At 43.5% G+C, this 22,533-nt stretch overlaps 1 protein-coding gene across 4 annotated transcripts; it reads right to left on the reverse strand.

Annotated features, from left to right (window-relative positions):
* Positions 1 to 667: 667 nt before the first annotated feature.
* myot (myotilin) lies at positions 668 to 15,930 on the reverse strand. Of its 4 annotated transcripts, XM_061834801.1 has the most exons (14): positions 15,849 to 15,930; positions 15,480 to 15,599; positions 15,182 to 15,380; positions 7,983 to 8,064; positions 7,851 to 7,907; positions 6,906 to 7,750; positions 5,401 to 5,551; positions 5,187 to 5,288; positions 4,911 to 4,948; positions 4,277 to 4,415; positions 3,953 to 4,160; positions 3,630 to 3,795; positions 3,415 to 3,548; positions 668 to 1,674 (listed from the first exon to the last, which is right to left on the reverse strand). In XM_061834801.1, exons 6-14 carry the CDS (start codon positions 7,724 to 7,726, stop codon positions 1,526 to 1,528), a joined length of 1,908 nt encoding a protein of 635 aa, XP_061690785.1. In that variant the 5' UTR covers positions 7,727 to 7,750; positions 7,851 to 7,907; positions 7,983 to 8,064; positions 15,182 to 15,380; positions 15,480 to 15,599; positions 15,849 to 15,930; the 3' UTR covers positions 668 to 1,525. The 4 variants fall into 4 exon arrangements, with proteins under 4 accessions (XP_061690785.1, XP_061690783.1, XP_061690784.1 ...); XM_061834799.1 differs by having other exon boundaries at positions 7,851 to 8,064; positions 15,480 to 15,560; positions 15,849 to 15,910; XM_061834800.1 differs by lacking the exons at positions 15,182 to 15,380; positions 15,480 to 15,599; positions 15,849 to 15,930 and adding an exon at positions 12,732 to 12,905.
* Positions 15,931 to 22,533: the final 6,603 nt, after the last annotated feature.

The raw sequence follows: 22,533 nt of genomic DNA on the forward strand, positions 1-22,533 counted from the left end.
CGATTTGCCTATTTGTATCACATCAGATTTATAGGACAGAGCACTGGGTTCGATTACAAGCCAATTCAAACTTTTTCATCTGGTGACTACGGTACTGATTGAGTCAATCACCATTAGAAAATCAAACCCAACTCACTTCTAAAGACTACAATGATATTACTCGTGATCTTTCCAAGTAAAAAGTACTCATCCTGCTTGACATGCGGAGTACGATTCCACTATTTTATCCTGTTGGTTTTCAATGTGAAGTCTGTGAGGCGTCAAACTTTTTGCAATCGATCGCCAACATTTTGCTGCAACTGACATTGCGTCCTGCTCCGTCCAAGATCTTAATTCCGTGTACATATCCTCGCGTGAAATAGTTGAGCCCTTTCTGTAGAAGCCTCTTGGAGAAGTCTGGCGCATTTGGCAAAAAACATACTGCAATTTTACCAGAAATACGCGATGGAGAATCCACTTCAAACCTGTTCTGTACAGTGGCCATTTCAGAAGCTTGCGGGACATGGAAACGGTTGCTTTGGGGGGGTTGAAGATTGCCAGTCAGGAAGGTCCATTGGGATGTTGGAGTATCAAACCACCCTACGTTTCACTTGAGAACACAGGAGGCAAACCTGAGATGATGACTTTATTATTATATGCTAAACAATTGACACAACAAACAGTTTCAAGGAAAAAAAAAAAAAAAAAAGCTCCCGCCTCCAGTGTAACATTCCGGCAAAAGGTCTCCTTTTGGTATTCTTGCATGAACCACCATCTTATTCTACTCACTGCAGTCTGTACTGGATTTCCTGGTTTAAAAATCAAGAGGTCATATTCTGTGGAGACATATTTCACGTTTGGAAAAGTACGAAAGGTTATGGAGCTACGTTCAGGATGAGTATCAGTGTTTGACCAATTGCAGGGCAGGAGGCGACAATATATTCCAATACAATTTCACTACATTACAGGAATCAACTTTAAAAACTAATATACGCCGGATGATGCTGGTAATGAAACTGACGCTTAATGCAATAAATATTTGCGTGTATAGTGACTGGAGATACTGGAGAGGAGATGACTAAAGTGCAGTACTGTAGTTAGTGAGGCGAACGTTCACATGCGAGACAGTGATGGTCTTTGTATTTGACAGGAAGCTGAGGTGAAATCTTCCGAGCTTTAAGGCAAGACGCACAAGATGTGCTTTTATCATGCCGACCGTCATGAAGCACAAACTGTTCTTTGTAAACCGTTTGACCGCCAGGACAAGAGAGGCTGGCTGGGACAACACAAACTATTAATAAACCTCCAGTAATGGTGACCTTGGCTCACCGTTTAGCCCAGTGACGCCAGGAAGGCTTGCGGGGCTTACAGGTTCATATCCAACATGAGCTCCTCAGCCCCAAACGGTAAATGCAGTCAGCAACACGTGAACAACATAAAGACTGAAGATTACATTTTTGGGAAAGGGGAGGGGGGGGGGCAGTATTGGAGTCACTAAATTACTGCATCAGTGCTTTGACAGTTCTGTGTGCGTTTTCAAAGGGGTCTACAGCTCCTCACTCTCATATATGGGGGCGCTGCGCCGGCCGGGGGCGTCTGTTGCCAGGGTGTTGGTGGGCACGCGGCTCAAAGATGAAAGCAGTTTCAACGCTTGGGAGCCAGGGGGCGCCGTTTTCATTGGCGGAATTGCTCGGCCTGGCAAGGGCATAAAAAGTCGGGATTAAAACACTGAAATCCAAAAGTGTCTACACAAGAATTCCTTCGGACGGTCGTGTCATAACGCGATTAAAGAAATTGAAGTGAAATCACAAGAGATGGGGATTTCACTGAGGGACCACCTTAGTGTTAACGTTCCCCTCATGCCAAGCGCCTGAAAATAACTTCCTCGCCACACAACACGGAGCAGTAAAGGCTCAGTGCCCAGTTGAGACTTACATGTATGCAGGCAGGCAGTATTGACAACACTTTGCAATACGGACTTTAAACATGAAACAGCGTCTTGGACCTTAAACAGATTTGATGTAAAAGAAAACAACCTTAAATATGTGAGTCCCACTCTGATGAATGCAAGGTCTTCGACTGTATTTGTGTCAATGCACACTTTCAAGGGCCACTGTCATGAAATGCATGATTTTTAGTATGTTATTATTGAAAAAGAAACGGCCGCCAGTATGGACCCAAGGGTTTTTTCGCCACAAAACATGATTTTGACATGTATGGCTTTTTGTAACTCCTGCCATGATTTGTTTTCGAGAAGAGGCAAGAAGTGACGTACAGGGGAGTAGTGTACTCAAACAGACTTGTTTGTTTCTACTCGTTTTACCTGCAGGAAGCCAGCTCTTTGTTCCTTTTTGTTAGCCAAAATGCCGGCTCGTTGCATTGCTGGATATTGCTCGAACACTCGGGAGGATGGATTTACTCTTCCTAAGTTTCCAAGAGACCTGGTCCGATGTGGAATAATGGATTGCACGGGTGCAAAAAAATGAGAGCTTCGTGGGTTACAAATGACAGGTAGGTGTGTATACAGCTACTAAAAAAACAAAAAACAAACAAAAAAAAAACATGTTGGGGGGAGGACGTAATCCTTTCAGAACGTAGCAAAAGATTCGTGTCCGTAAATCAGAGGTGCTAAATGTGTTGATTTGCCCGTCGGCGCTGTGTCCGCCGATTCCGTGTCCCATATTAGGTGGGCGGACGAGCCGCCGCTGAAGCCGTGCCTCGCGGACGAGCACGGCTCCGGCTGGCCTGGCTCACACATACTGTCTGGGAGTCTGTTGTTAGTTAGAAGTGATCCGCATATCATCTAAACATGGCTCGAAACGATAGGGGATTATTGCCCCTGTCACTTCACTCGGTTGTGAGATGTTCTCTTCTTCCAAAAGATCTTCCGTGTCTGAAGGGGCGTATTCCATAGTCGGGGCCACAGCGGGTTTTCAATGGCAAATGTCCGGGGTGACGTCATGGGCAGGGGATGCAGCCAATATGGCGACCACTTGGATGTCGAATGACACTTCTGCAACTTTGCGCATGGATGACACGCTCTCTGCTCATATTTATTTTTTCGTATAGACGAAGTGAATAATGTTATATGTATTTTTCATTTCAATATCTATTTTAGAATGTTTATAGGGATGACACTTGGGCTTTAAGCACCTGGCTAAACTAAAGTCAGGTCACTTAGCACCACACACACACATGCACACAAACAGCAGATGGTGTGCGTTACGCGATTGAGCGGAAACCTAATAAGCGCCTTTGTACTTTGTTCCAGTCGGTCTCCAGCGGACAGACGTAACGCTCACGCTCGTGGCCCACGTGCAGCATTCTGCGGTCCGTAGCGACAGTTTATGTGCTCATCAGGTTGCTCTGTGATGGTGTCATGCAGCATTTGTGGACTTCTCTGGTGCCGAGAGGAGAAAGCCTCAGTAGACTTACAGCTTATATCCAGTCTCGCGTTGCACGTCGACATGCCAGCTTCATTGATAGCAGAAAGCGTGTACCACCCGGCATCGGACTTGGTCACCCTCTCTATCAACAGGCACTGCCTGCCTGAGCCGTCTTGGTAGAGGCTTCACACACACAAAAAAAAAAAAAAAAAGTTCCTGACTGTTTTGATATGGTCGAGTGGGAAGGATTCTGACCCTGCTCACCTCATTCTGGTTGGGTCAATACGTAGCATTTCTTTATCTTTCTTCCAGAAGAGTTGAGGAGGAGGTGAGGCGTCCACCTTACATTCCAACCTCACAGCGTCACCTTCGAGAGCTCGGAAATTTGACATCTTTTGCACAAAAGTTGGTGGGCGGAGAGCCTCTTGGGCTGCACAGAATGGGGAAAACAACAAGATCAAAAATTGGATTCAAGCCGTTTTCCCACATTTAAATCTGAAGCAGTTGTGCAATATTGCCATTTTTTTTTTTTAAACAGTTGACTTTTTCCACGTATACTAAAGAATGTACAAGTAATGACTTTTTACCGATGACATCAAGCCTCAGGCTGAATCTGCTTTCCCCCGCACGGTTCCTGGCCAGGCACTCGTAGACGCCGGCATGGTGCACGGTGACAATCTCGATAATGAACGAGTGCATCCCTTTCTCACAAACGAGCATCTTGTGGTAGTCATCCGGACGTATCTCTTTCCCATCCAAGTACCAGCAGACATCTGGCGTAGGGAGTCCTCCAACCTGAGCACGAGCGAAGGGCTTTCGAATTCTGCTAGCAAGTCTCCCAAACGTTTATAAGCAGCATTTTTCTTTTTTCAAAAGTGACACTTTGAACGGGTGTTTGCGCGTCTTCTCACCTTGAAGTCAATTCGACAGAAGCGACCCTCTTCAACAGTGAGGTCTTGGGGGATCTGCAGGAAGCGGGGGGCGTAACATTTCTCCTGGATAGCCGAGCCCTCATTCCCCCCCTCATCTGTTCCACTGTGGTGCTTCCCCCTGTAGGAATTTTGATTAATATTTTTTTTTTATTACTGCCACTGCGATTCACCACCAACTGAGTAGATTTTACTAGTCTGCTACTAACAACACACGCCTATGCTATGCTATCTTAACCTTGGGATTTATATCTGCTGGACTAATTAAAATTATCAGAAGATCCTTCCATCTGACCTTATTTGGCAAACTTAACATCCCTACATGGCATTCAACAATGTTTTATTTTGTATCTCCAAATGAATCCAGAAATAAAATTCATTCAGTATCACATGGCTGACCTTTGATTCAGCAACAGACGAGCATTCATATTAAAGTTTTTCCTTGAGCTAAGATATAAACGGAGAACATTGAGAGGAAGGGCACAATCCCCAGCAATCTTTTGAGCATTTTTCTACTTGTTGGGCCTTCTTGAATTCAAAGGACTTTCTCCTAAAACTCCTTAAAACTACTTAACCTGACTAAAACTTGGGTCAGTGATCACACAGTTGCATTTACCATAGCCCACCGGTGTGTCTTCCTTCTGGGGAATCTGGCTGCAAACGAAGAGAAAGTTAATATTATTATTTTTTTTTTGGGCCAATGACATGGTACTATTCTCAGAAAGTGGGCAAAAATGTCATCTACAGAAGGCCCCGAGAGGGTAGCCGGGTTATCAATCAGCCACTTATTAGCCTCGATGATAGCGACGGGGATTGGGAGGCAGCATACGATGCACACGCTAATCGTTGCACTACAGGAGCATTTAAACATTTAAAGAAAAGTGAACAGCACCTGGTCAAGTTGTGAGTCCGAAAGACTGTCTTGGTCAAACACACAGTTGGCGTTGTCTGGACCCAGCAGCCTTCGAGCCATACGCTCCTCATAAGAAAGTTTCTGTTCGACATGAAGCATGAACGTTAAATCAGTGCGTTGATATTTATCTTAAGTTAAAAAAAAAATGTGTGTGTATACACACACACACACACACACACACACTATATTGTACCTGGCTGTTTCTTCTCCTCACTTCTTTCGATCGGAGCTTCTTTTCCAGATCCTGGATGAGAGCATCTTTGGAACCCTGAATTTCTTCATCCGTGGAGCGAGAGGAAGACGGTCGAGAAACTACAGTCTTCTTAAGGATGGGCTTAGGGAGACTGGGATGGGAAAAAAAAAAAAAAAAAAGAATGAGAAGTCTGTGAATAAAGAAGGAATATCTAGTACAGAAAGAAGCCCCATAACTCAGTGGTCAGAGCATTGGTTTGGTAAACCCGGAGTCATGAGTTTGTATCTCACTGGGGCTTCTACTCCCCAAGAGGAGTTGCATCAGGAAGGGCATCCGGCGTAAAAAAATGTGCTGAACAAATATGAGCGTTCATCTGAGATGTCACGCTGTGCAGACCCCTAACGGGACAAGCCAAAAGGAAAAGACGACGACGAGGAGTCTATTGACAGACCAGACCAGCATTAGACCCGAGAGATAGCTAGTACAGAAAGAGTATCAAAACCTCTTGGTCATCAAACATTGTGGATTGAAATAACATGGAAAAAAAAAATCCATTGAGTTAGATTTTTATACTGATTAAAACTAAAATTGGCATGCTGTTTGCAAAATTGCAATCATTTTTTTCCCCTAGCAAGTCAAGTATTTTGTGTCCCCACAGCTTAAAAAAAGCTGTCATGGAGTGTATGCAGTATCCACTAGGTCAGTACCTGGAAGTATCAATATCTGAAAACGGGGTAAAGTAGGAATTAAGAGGATTTGTGCCCTATCTTTTGTAAAACAATCATGTTAAATAAACATCGCAGTCAAGTCTGATTATTTCATTGTATGTCAGAATTTGAAAAGTTTTATATAACAAGTGAATCTGTTAAGTACAGTATTTTTGATGTTTTTAAGAAAATGGGGATTTATAGGTAAAAAGAAATTACATCATTGAGAAAAACAGATCGGTTTTGGAATCCACACCCCAAAATTAGTTAAAAACTAAAAGTGTGTTCCCCGGTGTATTCTTTTATGTAATTGCTTGCTCTTGGGAAGCAATGAAGGCATAATGGACCTTACAACTTTTAGGCAGAACCAAAAATACAGAGAAAAAAAAAAAAAAAGTCTCCAAACATTCCCGACTTGAAGGTCAAACTTTTCAGGAGGCTGCTTTCAAAATTGTTTCAATTGTGAAGCTATTTTTCCAAATAAGAATTAATCTAAACCTTAGCCATCAAATATTTTGAGTAAGGTAGCGTACAGGTAACCATTTGCATATTTTAGTATCGTACATTGTCATGAAAGAGTGAAAAAATAAATCAGTAATGGTTTGTCATCAGTGGCAGGTACACAAAGGCAATGGAAAATACTGAAATTTTGCACTCTGATTCCTCCCCAACTTTGGCGCCCAACCAGCTAAAACAAAAAATACTTTGCAATACTTGTACCACAGGCTGGCGACATCGTACCCATTTTAACCAAATTTGTGCGTAATGAGGAGGGATGTGAAGGTGATGTTTACTCACGTGCTGGGCGTCCCCTTGTAGTGGGCGGGCATTGAGACAACCGGGGGTGGCTCTCTGTTATGGCAATTAGGTGTGTTGGGCTGGGGGAGCGAGGGAGTAGTTGGGGAAAAGTCGGAGCGAGAGTAGGAAGGGGACGATGGAGGAGGCTGCTGAGAAGAGGAGGAAGGCGAGGATTCTTTTTTAGGGAGGTGAGGGCTTGAAGGTGCTAGCGGTGAGCGGGAAGCGGGAAGGGTGGAGTTGGGGGACAGTTTTGAGTAGGTGGAGAGAGACGACCGGGAGGGCAGCACGGAGCAGAGGTAGGCGGCGGGAGCAGACATGGCGTCCTGGTTGGCCGGGAGAGAGGCGCTCCCGAGGCCACTGGCGCTCGGGACGCTGGGGGTGAGGGTTATGGTCGAGCGCATGGTCACACGTGGCGTCGAGGAGGCCGGCAGAGAAGAAGGCGTAACAGAGGAAGATGAAATGGGCGAGCTGATGCTGGATGACGATGGGGACGACTTGCTGGTCCCATTGGGCTGTGTCTGATTGGGAGTCAGGCTCAATGACTGAAACTGAGACTGAGTGTGAGACAAGGACTTTGGCAGCGACTGGCTATGTGAAGACCTCGTTTTAGTTTGGCTTTGGACTTCAGCAGCGCTTGAACTATGCTTGGAGCTCTTCTCCTGGGAATTGACCTGGTTCTCCTGAGCCTCCCTTATCACGCTTTCATAGCTGGGGGCCTGGAAGGCTGACTGGGATTGAATAAAGTGTCTCGGCCGCGCATAGTTGAAGGCACTGGGAGGGAAGGTGCCTGGTTTAAAAGTCGGTATGTCTGGCAGGTTCATAGCGTTGCCTCCTGACGGGGAGGACTGGACAAAAGAAGAGCATGAACAACAAATAAGGCGGAATGGTTCAGAAGTGGAAAGTGCACTGGGAGCAGAGGGACGGCTTGTAATGAATAGTTCTTACATTAAAACTGAACTTGTTTGGTGTGAACAGCTTGGGTGTTGGGACTTTTTCTTGGACCTGTGCAGGAGGTACTGGTGAAGATGGAAGGCAAGGGCCGGGCGTGTCGATTGTGACTTCTGGCGAGTGACGGACCTCCAAGCGCAGCGATACCTCCTCCTGACTGTGGCTGAAGTGATCTTCAGAAGAGCGCTTGACCAGAAGAGGCTCCTGGGACCTGGGCGAGATAGTCCGCCAGTTTGAAATAGAAAGCTTGCAGGATGGGACCATAACAACGATGCAGTTAAAAGCCACTGTTCCGTCTAACATGCAATATAAAAAAAATAATGAATTTCACGATCATGAGTCGGTTTATGAGTCGAAATGACCAATGAGCCTATGTTTAGTCCTGTTCTTTATTCAGTACCGTAACTGATTGGTCCACCTTCAGCGGCAACTGAAATCAAGTTTCTCTAACTGCAATGACCCTTTCATATCCCTGTGGAGATATTTTGACCCACTGTTCCCCGCAGAAATGTTTTAATCCAGAAAAAAATGGAGGATTAGAGCATGAATGGTTTTTAAGGTTTTGCCACAACATTTAAATAAAAACCATTCTGAAGTTGACTTGCTTGTGTGTTTAGGACTGTTGTCCTGCTGCATTAACCAAGCACGAGTCAAACTTGAGGTCACAAACGAAAGCTTTTTTGGAATTCTCGGGTATAGAGCAAAATTCTTGGTTCCATCAATCACAACTGATTCAGAACTAGTCAACCAGCTCCTGAAGGAGAAAAGCACCCCCTGATCCCTCATGTTAGAATTGTTGGTTTGCTGCGTTACATTTATGTCTGACGTGAAATTCAACTTTCATTTCGTCAATCTACTGAATATATTCTCAAAAGTTTCGGGAATCATTCAGTTGCATTTTGGTTGTTTTTGGTCAGCAATTGTTTTTCCCTTGGAACTCTGCTGTGGATGTCATTTCTGCTCAGTCTCTTATTGTAGAGTCGTGAGCACTGACCTTAACTGAGACAATTGACGCCTGCATTTCTTTAGCTCCTGTCCTGGTTTCCTTTGTGACCTCCAGGATGAGTCATTGCTGAGCTCTTGTGGTAATTTTAGGACAGCCTCTCCTAGTAGGGGTCACCACTGTCATTTTTGGAGAATGGGTGTCACTGTGGTTTGCTGTAATCCTAAAAGTGTACAAACTTTTTTTGTAAAACATGACAGATTGATAGATGCTAATTATTTTTTTTCCCCTATCTGTTCTTAAAAGTCTTTGGCTCATTCTATTTTGAGATATTTTGTCTGACTGTCAAACACGAACTATTAAAAGTGATTTATTAATTGAAAAGGCCTGAACGTCACCAGGCTTGAAAAGTAGTCGGTCAAAATAAATGCAGCTTTCTTAAAAAAATAAATAGATTAGCCAGATCCAAGTCAGGATTTAATATGTGCGGTGCGGGCACAATTACATTTTACACACAAACCCAGGTAGCTTTGAATATAGCCCCCCCCCAGGAAAATCACGACAGATGCTCCACAACAAACTTTGCAGGGATGCCAAAATGTCAAAGTATCCGCTTAAGAGAGACCGCTTCCTTCAGACGATTGCTTTCGGTTCAGGTGTCATGACTCATTAGCGGAAAAATAAAACATTTTAAAGCATTCCGAACAATATCATGGTTTAAACGGTCATACCAAAATCTGCCAGTATTCGGTTTTAAAATGAAAGTTTAAAAGGGAAATCTAGTGGTTTGCATGAACAGTGTATCCAAAAGGTCATGTAATATGTACCCTATTTTGACAATGTGATGTTAAATCCTCTCTCATTTAATAGTGTTTTGAGAATTTTTTTTTTTTTTTTTTTTTTTTTTTTTTTTTTTTTTTAAAATCGACAATTAGGAATTTTCAGGGGAGCTGCCATTTCCGCGAGTCACATAATCTACGTGGGCGTATGTGACGTGTCCCGTGTCGTTCCACGTGCTGGATTACAAGGGACAGCGCTGATTTCTCTGCCTTATCCTCATCTGATGAAGAAATAGCAGTATCGGTTGATCGGGAAGACAGAGGAATAGTTCCATACAGATTTGAACCTGTAGCTGTAAATGTTGACTATTCGGACGGTTCTTCGGGCAGAATGACGCGGAGTCTGACTACTCAGAGGCCTACGTGCGACATAAGTGCGTAAAGAAAATCCCCCGGGAGCTCCGGGCCGGCAGCCGCGGATGGTTCTTCAGACGGGAATGACGCGGAGTCTCACAAGCGAGCTCCGGTGGCGGCCACGAGCAGAGGTTCCAGGCGGCGGAGGCCGTTAACCCCGGATGCTGAAGACAGGCGAAAGGACTCCGCCGCCTGAAAGCTCAGTCGTCAGACTCCGCCTCATTCCTGTCCGAAGAACCATCCGAATATTCAACATTAATTACAGCCACAGGTTCAAATCTGTATGAAAGTAAATAAGAGAAATCAGCGCTGGGCAAAATGGTCTCCCGTGTAATCGAGCCTTTGTTGGGGCACAGTGGACGTCACATCCGCACGCGTAGGTCATGTGACTTGCGAAAATGGCAGCACCTCTGAAAATTCGTAACTGTCGACAAAAATCTTCTCAAAACACTTAAATGAGAGAGGATATAAACATCACATTGTCAAAATAGGGTACATATTACATGACCTAAAGGATACACTGCTCATGCAAACCACTGGGTTTCTCCTTTAAGCTAAAAAGGCGAATAATGACTGAGAATGCCATCCACCAATTTTATTGACAAAGTCTCCTGTTCAGGGGACTATTGGATCAAAAAGAAATGGTCATTTTTAAATATTTGCAGAGAACAAAGCAAGTTGAAGAAACGAGTCCTGTTGTACCCATGCAAACTTTCAGAATTTGAAGAGGACTGCAAGTTTTATATACCGCTAAACTTGTTTTTAATAGTAGGAACACAAAATGCCCCGCGGTGATTCATCCTCTATATTTTAACCCCGATTTTAACGCCAGCAACGTTTAGCGCTTCAGGGATGAGAATGGAAGACTTTCCAGAGTTCACGCCTGGCTGATCTGAGGCCTTGTATTTGCAGACCGCGCGCGAGGGAGAGAAAGAGATTAAGTGGGCAAAGCTATATTGGTCGAGGAATTCGGACATCGGATGGCAGGTGCAGACACACAACTGGTGACTCACGCACGCACGCATGCTCACACAGAACGTTTGCATGGCACGGGTTAAAGTGTACGTACTATCCTTTTCGTCCTCTGTGACTAACAAAGTGAACAATGCAATCCAGTAAATGTGCTCCGACATCTTTAGTTATCATCTCAAAAATAGATGAGGTCACCTTCAACTCTACAACTGCTCAATTACATACTTCATCATTTCATGAATACCATACAAAACACACATTTGTAGCAATAATGTCTCGATTATGGCAGGGTGAAACAGTGGTTAGAGCGTCTGCCTCACATTTCTAAGCTTGTGGGTTTGAATCCAGACTCTGGCCTTCCGGTGTGGCGTTTGCAAGCGTGTCGCCTCTTTGTACTTTTGAGAATTCTGTGCGGGTGGTTGGACGAGCGGCCACGTTCCAAAACAAGCATGTTAAATTCATTTAAGACTCTCAAGTGCCCTTACGTATTAATACGAGTTAGTTTGCTTATATTTGCTCTGTGATTGGCCGGCAACCAATCTGGGGCCTACCCCCTGCCCCTCACCCAAAGTCAGCTGGGATAGGCCTCAGCTCACCCGTGACCCTAGCGGGATAGAAAACGCAAGGACGGATAAATAATCAAGGCGAACATTTACCCATACTTAATACAATTTTATCGTTTCATGGTGCAAACCAAAAGTATTCAAACTGTTACAAGCATCCAAGGTGGCACGGTGGGATAAGCTGGTAAAGTGTTAGCCTCACAGTTCTGAGGACACTTTTCGCCGGGCACTCCGGTTTCCTCCCACATCCCAAAAAACATGCAACATTAATTAGACACTCTAAATTGCCCCTAGGTGTGATTGTGAGTGCGGCTGTTTGTCTGTTGTGCCCTGCGACTGGTCGGCAACCGGCAAGGACGGAGGGCAACGGAGGACAAAAGTTGCCATGACTGCACTTCACATAACAGATGAGACTATAGCTCATCAGATATGAATATGGATAGGACCCCCCCCAAAGAAAAAAGCCAAAGCATTCGTGCTGACATTCTCAGATGGCATATTGACCATTTCATTCCATGTAAATGCCCACACAGCCATTTCAACATGATTTCTACATTTGTTTTGAAAAGTTAGCAAAATGCATAATTCACAGGAGCGAGAAAGAGGGCTTAAAAAAAAAACAACAAAAAAAGTCTGTAAATTCTTTGGCAAAGAGAGACAAGCATGCGGACTAGGGAAATATTAGCAGCCTCAGATGAGCTCATAATTTATTCTAAGACACCATTTGGCTTCAATATGAGCCGTGTGGCATGCAGTCTGCACACAGGCCGTTAACAAGTGGGCCCTCTCGATTGATCAAAAGGACCATAATAAAAAAAGGACAGAATATGACGTAACGTGTTCATTTCAAAGATAAGATGATTGAAGAATAGATAAGTTTCATTTTTGTTGACTTCAATTAGCGATGAGAAACAGGTGTGCCCACATTTTAGCAATTCAATTCATCAAAACTTTTTCCAAACGCAGTTTCGCAACTTCTCTAAATACTCTAAATTAAAAAAAAAAAAAACAAAAAACGAGTGAGTATGACTGTGTTTCTAAAATAAAATAAAATAAAATGACAAAAGTATTAACAGATAACACAACTTGCCAATGATTAAAAATAGGGACAATAAGCACACTTCATAAGCAGGCAACATTGGTATGAAACAGCGAGTGCTGCCCCCCAAAAAAACAAAAAAAAAAGTCACGAGAAAATATGTCTTACCTGGCAAAACGTCTTTGGACTTTTGTGTTTAAAGTTTAGAGGAGACACTCGGTAATATGCGCGAGCGTTTTCCTTGAAAGTGGGAAGACGACAGCCGAGAAGCGACAACGCTGGCAACTTCGACCAGGACCAAAACGCCAAAGCCCCCCACCGCCGCTTGAGTGATCGTTTTTTTTTTTTTTTTTTTTTTTTTTTTTAAACCCCACAACGTCGAAGCGACATTGCCCCCTGGTGGTCTAATCCTGGCTATTGCACTTTAAGGCACTATACATCCATTCATCCATTTTCTGATCCGCTTATCCTCACAAGGGTCCCGGCAGTGGTGGAACCTATCCCAGCTGTCATCGGGCAGGAGGCGGGGTACACCCAGAACCGGTTGCTGGCCAATCGCAGGGCACATCGAGACAAACAGCCGCACTCACAATCACACCTAGGGGCAATTTAGGGTGTCCAATTAATCAGAGAGACAGGCAGGAGAGTACTTGGTGTGTCATCTGGTAGGAAAGGGGAGAAGGAGACTTGGTGGTGGAACCCCATAATACAGGGAGTGATACAAGGAAAGAGATTAGCGAAGAAGAAGTGGGATACTGAGAGGACTGAGGAGAGGCGAAAGGAGTACATCGAGATGCGACGTAGGGCAAAGGTAGAGGTGGCAAAGGCTAAACAAGAGGCATATGAAGACATGTACACCAGGTTGGACACGAAAGAAGGAGAAAAGGATCTCTACAGGTTAGCCAGACAGAGGGATAGAGATGGGAAGGATGTGCAGCAGGTTAGGCTGATTAAGGATAGAGATGGAAATGTGTTGACTGGTGCCGGTAGTGTGCTAAATAGATGGAAAGAATACTTTGAGAAGTTGATGAATGAAGAAAATGAGAGAGAAGGAAGAGTTGAAGAGGCAAGAGTGAAGGACCAGGAAGTGGAAATGATTACTAAGGGGGAAGTCAGAAAGGCATTACAAAGGATGAAAAATGGGAAGGCAGTTGGTCCTGATGACATACCGGTAGAGGTATGGAAGCAATTTGGAGAGATGGCTGTGGAGTTTTTGACCAACTTATTCAACAGAATACTAGCGGGCGAAAAGATGCCTGAAGAATGGCGGAAAAGTGTTCTAGTTCCCATTTTTAAGAACAAAGGGGATGTTCAGAGCTGTGGGAACTATAGAGGAATAAAGTTGATGAGCCACACAATGAAGTTATGGGAAAGAGTAGTGGAGGCTAGACTCAGGACAGAAGTAAGTATCTGCGAGCAACAGTATGGTTTCATGCCTAGAAAGAGTACCACAGATGCATTATTTGCCTTGAGGATGCTCGTGGAAAAGTACAGAGAAGGTCAGAAGGAGCTACATTGTGTCTTTGTGGATCTAGAGAAAGCCTATGACAGAGTACCAAGAGAGGAACTGTGGTACTGCATGCGTAAGTCTGGTGTGGCAGAGAAGTATGTTAAAATAGTACAGGACATGTATGATGGCAGCAGAACAATGGTGAGGTGTGCCTTAGGTGTGACAGAGGAATTTAAGGTGGAGGTGGGACTGCATCAGGGATCAGCTCTGAGCCCCTTCCTATTTGCAGTGGTAATGGATAGGCTGACAGATGAGGTTAGACTGGAATCCCCTTGGACCATGATGTTCGCAGATGATATTGTCATATGCAGTGAAAGCAGGGAGCATGCAGAGGAACAATTGGAAAGATGGAGACATGCACTGGAAAGGAGAGGAATGAAGATTAGCCGAAGTAAAAACGAATATCTGTGCGTGAATGAGAAAAGTGGAGGGGGAAGAGTGAGGCTACAGGGAGAAGAGATAGCGAGGGTGGACGACTTCAAATACTTGGGGTCAACAATACAGAGCAATGGAGAGTGTGGTCAGGAAGTGAAGAAACGGGTCCAAGCAGGTTGGGACAGCTGGCGAAAGGTGTCTGGTGTGTTATGTGACAGAAGAGTGTCTGGTAGGATGAAGGGCAAAGTTTACAAAACAGTGGTGAGGCCGGCCATGATGTACGGATTAGAGACGGTGGCACTGAAGAAACAACAGGAAGCAGAACTGGAGGTGGCAGAAATGAAGATGTTGAGGTTCTCGCTCGGAGTGACCAGGTTGGATAGGATTAGAAATGAGCTCATTAGAGGGACAGCCAAAGCTGGATGTTTTGGAGACAAGATTCGAGAGAGCAGACTTCGATGGTTTGGACATGCTCAGAGGCGAGAGAGTGAGTATATTGCATTGCCCCCCAATCCCTCCACCACCTTATATTGGTTCAAGCAAACCAAAAAAGTCAAATATACCACAAAATTATTTGTGACTGCTTTTGTTTGGCAGAATGTTCAGTCAACTGTACAAGAATACATATTCATACAATTCCTGGATTTAAATAAATATTCAGGCCAACAGATGTCTTCTCAGCTTGAATTAAGCAGACGAACAAGACGTGTTTGTTTTAGCAAGGCGCACTCACCCGACTCGATTTGTGAAATCGTCTTCCGGGGAGCTGCGAAGCAAGTCAGGCGGGGGGGCAATCGTGGAGTCGGTCCGCGATGTGGGGAAGTCTTCGCAGGCATGGAAGCGAGACCTCTCATGCTGGAACTCTGCCGACGCAGAGCGCTCATCTTCTTCCCGCTGGCGAATTGCCTCGATCTCCAGCTGCTCCTCAAGATCTGCATATTTAACATTTTGTGGGTTGCGGGTTCCGTTAGCGCGCTAATTCGACACTCATCCAAATGCGCTTGCAATATTCTATACAGTAATGAACTCACCGCTGTAAACGTCCAGCGTGGCCGAACATGAGGCCCAGCCGAAGGAATTTTGGGCCGTGCACTTAAACACGCCGGAATCTTCTGGAAAAGCTTCAGTTATCACCAGTGTACAAAACTCCTCTACAGACGGCAACAAAACAACATTTATACAGCGGACATTTTCACTTGCAGTTATTGCTCAAGAGTTGCTCCAAAAATATTTGTGTTGATATTTCAAAATCATATTGTCACGGACGAGACTCGGGGGTGGACCCAAATGCACGACTCAGGTGAGAGGTAAGCAGTGCGGAATAAGCCTTTATTCGTTCCAATGTCGGTTACCAGGGAGTCAGTCCAAACAAGCAGCAAGATCAGTAACGGCAGGCTTACGGGGTAGGTCGGGAGACAGGCGTTGGTCGGTACACGGGAGGTAGACGTCAGGAGTACGGTAGTGCGGGAACGAGGCATGAGAGGCAACGATCTAGCAGAGTAATAGTCGTCCCCCGGGTACTATATGTACTGGGTCTTAATCAAAGGTCATGAGGCGCAGGTGTGCACCTTCAGATCAGCTGGCCACGCCCAGCCCTGGCTGGAATCCAGGAGCATGACACATATATCTTTATTCATCTATTTATGCTAGTGAGGCGTCGTGACGGACGCGATAAAACTGTTCGAAAGTCAATTTTCATACACAGGGAAGAAAATAAGTATTTGAACACCCTACTATATTGCAAATTCTCCCACTTATAAATCATGGAGGAGTCTGAAATTTTATTTGTAGGTGCATGTCCACTGTGAGAGAGATAGTCGAAAAAGAAATCACAATTTATGATTTATGATTTATTTGTGTGATACAGCTGCAAATAAATATTTGAACACCTGAGAAAACCAATGTTAATATTTGGTACAGTAGCCTTTGTTTGCCATCGCAGAGGTCAAACGTTTCTTGTAGTTGTTCACCAGATTTGCAGACACTGCAGGGATTTTGGTCCACTCCTCCACACATGTTTCTGGACTGTCGCTGAGAAACACGGAGTTCCAAAGATTTTCCAATGGGTTTAGGTCTGGAGACTGGCTAGGCCACACCAGAACCTTGATACGTCTTAGTGTATTACCAACAGTCACCTCGGAAACGGTGGTCCCAGCTCTTTTCAGGTCATTGGCCAAGTCCTGTTGTGTAGTCCTGGGCTGATTCCTCACCTTTCTAAGGATCACCGAGACCCCACGAGGTGATATCTTGCATGGGACTTCAGTCCGATTGAGACTGACCGTCATGTTTAGCTTCTTCAATGTTCTCATGATTTCTCCAACAGTGGGCCTTTTTTCACCAAGCTGCTTGGCAATTTCTCCGTAGCCCTTTCCAGCCGTGTGGAGTTGTACAATTTTGTCTCTGGTGTCTTTGGAGAGCTCTTTGGTCCTGGTCATGTTACAACTTTGAGTCTTACTGATTGCATGGGGTGGACAGGTGTCTTTACGCAGCTAACGACCTCACACAGGTGAAATATGATTTAGGATAATACATGGAGTGGAGGTGGAGTTTGAAAGGTGGACTAACAGGTCTTTGAGGGTCAGAATTCTAGCTGATAGACAGGTGTTCAAATACTTATTTGCGGCTGTATCACACAAATAAATCGTGAAAAAAATCATACATTGTGATTTCTGGATATTTCTTTTTAGATTATCTCTCTTGCAATATAGCACGGTGCTCAAATACTTATTTTCTTCACATTATTATTATTATTATTATTATCATATATTAACATTGGTTTTCTCAGGTGTTCAAATATTTATTTGGAGCTGTATCTCACAAATTGTTGAAAAAAAAAATCATACATTGTGATTTCTGGATATTTCTTTTTAGATTATCTCTCTTGCAATATAGCACGGTGCTCAAATACTTATTTTCTTCACATTATTATTATTATTATTATCATATATTAACATTGGTTTTCTCAGGTGTTCAAATATTTATTTGTAGCTGTATCTCACAAATTGTTGAAAAAAAAATCATACATTGTGATTTCTGGATATTTCTTTTTAGATTATCTCTCTTGCAATATAGCACGGTGCTCAAATACTTATTTTCTTCACATTATTATTATTATCATATATTAACATTGGTTTTCTAAGGTGTTCAAATATTTATTTGCAGCTGTATCTCACAAATTGTTGAAAAAAAAAATCATACATTGTGATTTCTGGATATTTCTTTTTAGATTATCTCTCTTGCAATATAGCACGGTGCTCAAATACTTATTTTCTTCACATTATTATTATTATTATTATTATCATATATTAACATTGGTTTTCTCAGGTGTTCAAATATTTATTTGGAGCTGTATCTCACAAATTGTTAAAAAAAAATCATACATTGTGATTTCTGGAGTTTTCTGTTTAGATTGTCTCTCTCACAGTGGACATGCACCTACAAATAAAATTTCAGACTCCTCCATGATCTCTAAGTGGGAGAATTTGCAATATAGCAGGGTGTTCAAATACTTATTTTCTTCACTATATGTGCTTGAAATGTTACCATGAGTCAAACATTGTTTAAAATAACAAACAAAGCAATCGATTGCCCAACAAGGTGCAACTTCAATAGTCATATTTGGAAAAATATTTCACGTTTGGGACTACGACAGAATGGCACGTGACCAGAGTGAGCCAATCAGAAGCTCCGGCTTTAGAAAGCCAAAGCTAGACAAGATTGCAGCCATTTTTTTTATCTAATCATGGAAATGTCCAAAAGTGTAATCTGATTACACACTGTCTCCTAGGAATGTAATAGATTACATCAATTATGTCATCTCATTATGTGTAATTATTTACTTCAATGCAAACAATGACAACATTAATTACTGCACCATAACAACACTTTTGATCAGAAATCATAGGAGGAAATCATTTATCATCATTTAATGGCGGCAACTAATGTATTTAATGTATATCACACTGTATACTAACCTGGTACTGATGCAGAACTGACCTCTGGCAAAATAAAAAGGGAAGACAAGTTATTTCTTTTAGTGAAATATCAAAAAAAAAATAATTTGCAGCTTTAAATATTTATTGGAATTCTTATGATAAATTATTCCAGCGGTCTGCCAGAAACACCGGAGTGAAATAATATGTGGTATGATTTAATGACTGATACCAAACACACACACTGACTTTTGCGTAGCATCCTGAAGTCGTCGCAGTCGGGAATTTGCTCGTCGTCTCTGCGCCACGAGACCTGCAGGGGACGAGTCCCCCTCAGTCGACACTCCAGGACCGCCAGCTGGCCCTTCGTCGCACGCACGTCATGGAGGCCCTGGAGGATGGGATGATGACCATCACGGGAGACGAGCAAAAAAAAAAAACAAAGAAAAAAAATCCTTCACAGGCAACTCTACATCATGGCGGATATCTGTTTCATATTTAATCCAGAACTGAGATTCAATACAGTGGCAGATTTACAAGTGAGATTTGTAAATCCACAAAGTAACGATCCCATGATCCATTCCAGAACCCCAAATTTTAAACATGCATTTAATAACAAATACAAACAACAACTAAGAACTGTAGCGTTGCAGAGTAGGTGTGCCCGACCACATGAAGTCGCGAACCTGGCCAAGTTTATTACATCGACCTCGTGCACGTGACGTCACCGTTTGCACGCCGCCGTATTGCCGGTCAAACCGAGCTGCTCTGCAGTGCGAGAGCCGTTGAACCGGAACACATTTTTCAAACTGCCCGAGACCTGTTGTGCTGCTGGTTGCCACAACAGACGACAGACAGATATTCAAAGAGATCATTCGATGGAATACCAGCTGAAAAGGCCAGAAAATAATGAAACATGGTGGATCGTGCCCAATCAAAATACACACACGCCTGTGTAGTGATCGCTTCATTTCAGGTAGGAATTGTTTTTCTCAATCTCAAATAACCAAGAAGTATTTATAATGCCAAGTTGACTCATTTGAAAACGTAAAAAAAAAAACGTCTGTCTGAGGTTTATGGAGGTTAACGTGTGGCCGCAGTACGCTTCCGTGTACGGAGGAGACGACTCCCTGTTCTAATTTTTTTTCCTAATCATGGTTAGTGAATGCTAGTTTGTGTAAAACCAGGGGTCATTTATTTAAATATTGGTATTTGTTTTGAATACTACCCGAAAAAAATTGATCCAGATTCAGCAACGAAGTATTTGTATACATCCAGACTTTTCGACGCTTTCAAACTCTTCCATGTAAATCTCGATGGCTTACTCACCAGATCCATGTGTAGATCCAGTTGTCCAAGACCAACGGAAGCGAGTTAACAGTCCATTTTCTTATAGGCGAAAACATCGACTTCGGGATTAAATATGGGTCCTCTATGCCAAGTGTTTCTCATTTTTCCACGTACCTTCGTTTATTATCACATTATAAATGTTTAACGGTATCGGACAAAACTCTGGGCGTCGTGCCATAAGACATATTTTCGTTTCATCTCAACGGACTTAGCATTGAACAATGCTTTGTTTGAATGGCAATATGGTGATGTCACGTGATTTTATGACATAGGTGCACGAACTCGATAGACACCTTTACAAATGTTGGAGCAACTCCAGAATGTTCCTTGTAGATGGGACTCTCGGTCTAGAAAACAACACCATACAAAGTATTCAGTGAAGTATTCATGAGTGTGTTTTTTTATTTTTTAAAGAAGGCTTTCAGGTGATGTATTTGGTTGGGATCACCCTTGAAACGTTGCCGCAGGGCTGCCGCGCCAGGCTGGAGTGTTTCGAAGCGGGTGTGGCAGAAGATGAAGTGGAGCCGGTGGATGATGCGGAGAACGAGGGAGCGATGGTCAGAGACACGGAGCTGGTCTTCTTCTGCATTTCCTGGACACTTCGTAGGAAGACGCACAAAGGTACATTTGCACATTTGGACCATTAGTGTGATTTTTGAGCATCACGTACAATCCGCACAGGATCGCGTGACTTACTGGGTCATTTTTCAGGCGTTCCAGGAGGCAGGAACGATGTTTGATTCGTACGCTCTGCAAAGAAACAGAATGTTCTGTGCGTGCTGATTCTTAGAGACGTGAACTGCAGTACATACACAATACAACCACTACAATAAAAAACAACTTTTGTTCATCATAATTTCCAGCCTATAAACCGTGACTTTTTCACACGCTTTCAACCCAGCGGCTCCTCCTAATTTGTGCATTTTTTCTAACGGCCGCAAGGGGGCACTCGAGCGGAAAAGGTAAGAGTGACATCAGTGAAATATATGTGCTGAGGAAGTGACTTTTACCGGTATGTTTTTAACCGCCCCTGTTAGTGCTGTGCTAGCATTAGAGCGCTGTGCTAGGGTGTTGCTGCCGCGTCTCAGCGATTTTTACCGGTATGTTTTCTTTTTAACCGGCTCTGTTAGCACGGCGCTAGCGTGTTGCGACTGTGTAGCTGCCGAGGCTGTTTTTTTTTTTTTTTACTGGTATGTTCTTTTTTTATTTTTTTTTTAACCAGGACTCTCGGTGCTACCGTTTTGTTGCTATGTTAAGCTAAGCTAAGGTATCAAAACTTTGAAAACTCTGTGTATTTTTTTTAACCGACCCTGTTAGCACCACGCTAACGTGTTGCTGCTGTGTTACTGCCGCGTCTCAGTGATTTTTACCGGTATGTTTTTTTTAACTGGCTCTGTTAGCACCGCGCTAGCATGTTGCTGCTGTGTTACTGCCAGTTCTTAGTGATTTAGGTATGTTTTGTTATTTTTTTTAACCGGCCCTGTTAGTGCTGTGCTACCGTGTTGCTACTGTGTAGCTGCCACGGCTGTTTTTTTTTTTTTTTCCCCGTTTCCCAGCCCTGTTCATGCTACCGTGTTGTTGCTATGTTAAGCTAAGCTAAGGTATTAAAACTTTGAAAACTCTTTGTGTACCGTCTTTCTTTGTAAATATCTCATGTTTCAATGTGGGATTCAATGTGGGCACTTGAGGCTTTTACACAGGTGCGGCGTTTGTATGTACCAAATGGTATTTCCTTTACAAATGTACTGGGTGAGGCTTATAATCAGGTGCACTCTGTGGGGCGGAAATGACGATAGTTGCTTACTGAGTTATGTTTGTGTTTCTCTTCCTATGTTCACATTTTTTTTCCTTAGTGACCGTTGGCCGGCAGAACGTTTTGTACTAAGCATAGGTTTGTGAAATGATTTGTATATTGGCGTACATACAGTAAAAATAAACAACCATTCACACAACCAGTACATTAGCACCTATGGACAATTTCAAATATTGTTCCATGTTTTTAGAATGTGCGAGGGAGGCAGAGTACCCAGCGAAAAATGACAAATAGAATCACTCAAGGGAACAACACCTGAGTGACAATTATTTTTAGAGTCTCACTTTATATCTGTGAAAAAAAAAAAAAAAACATCTCACACACACAACCATGACACCTGCACACTGATGCTGGAGTGGTTAAGTGGCCTGCGTGGGTTCAATTCCCGCATAGTGCCGCTGTAAATGTGAGCGTGAATAGTTGTTTGTCTCGATATGTGATCAGAGATCAACTGGCGACCACTCCCTGGTGTTGTTTGATGTATTTCACCCTCAGTCCGATGGACTAGGACGTGATTCACTGGTGACCCAGAACTGGATAGAAAAATGACAAAAGTGATGGATGGATGAATGGGCATGTACGATTGATGAAATCAACAGCATTGCCCATATCCATCCATCCATTTTCTTTGCCGCTTATCCTCATGAGGGTCGCGGGGAGTGCTGGAGCCTTTTCCAGCTGTCAACAGGCAGGAGGCGGGGTACACCTTGAACTGGTTCCCAGCCAATCGCAGGGGAAATAGAGACACAGAGGCGCACTCACAATCACACCTAGGGACAATTTAGTGTCCAATTAATGTTGCATGTTTTTGGGATGTGGGAGGAAGCCAGAGTACCCGGAGGAAACCCACGCAGGCACGGGGAGAACATGCAAACTCCACACAGGCGGGTGCGGGATTGAACCTCAGAACTGGGAGGCCAACGCTTCATAAGATGAGCCACAATCATTGGCGATTTTTTTTTTTTTTTTTTTTAAATTACAACTTGTAAA

The sequence above is a fragment of the Syngnathoides biaculeatus genome, chromosome 11, assembly GCF_019802595.1.
Source record: "Syngnathoides biaculeatus isolate LvHL_M chromosome 11, ASM1980259v1, whole genome shotgun sequence".
NCBI lineage: Eukaryota > Metazoa > Chordata > Actinopteri > Syngnathiformes > Syngnathidae > Syngnathoides > Syngnathoides biaculeatus.

Bases quoted from the DNA above. Each gene is read 5' to 3' on its own strand.
- myot (XM_061834801.1), bottom strand. From the start codon at position 7,726: ATGAACCTGCCAGACATACCGACTTTTAAACCAGGCACCTTCCCTCCC. The intron at 5,289-5,400 runs GTACAATATAGT...CATGTCGAACAG, and splicing joins TGAGGAGAAGAAACAGCCAG to AAACTTTCTTATGAGGAGCG. The intron at 4,161-4,276 runs GTGAGAAGACGC...GCTCGTGCTCAG, and splicing joins TCTGTCGAATTGACTTCAAG to GTTGGAGGACTCCCTACGCC.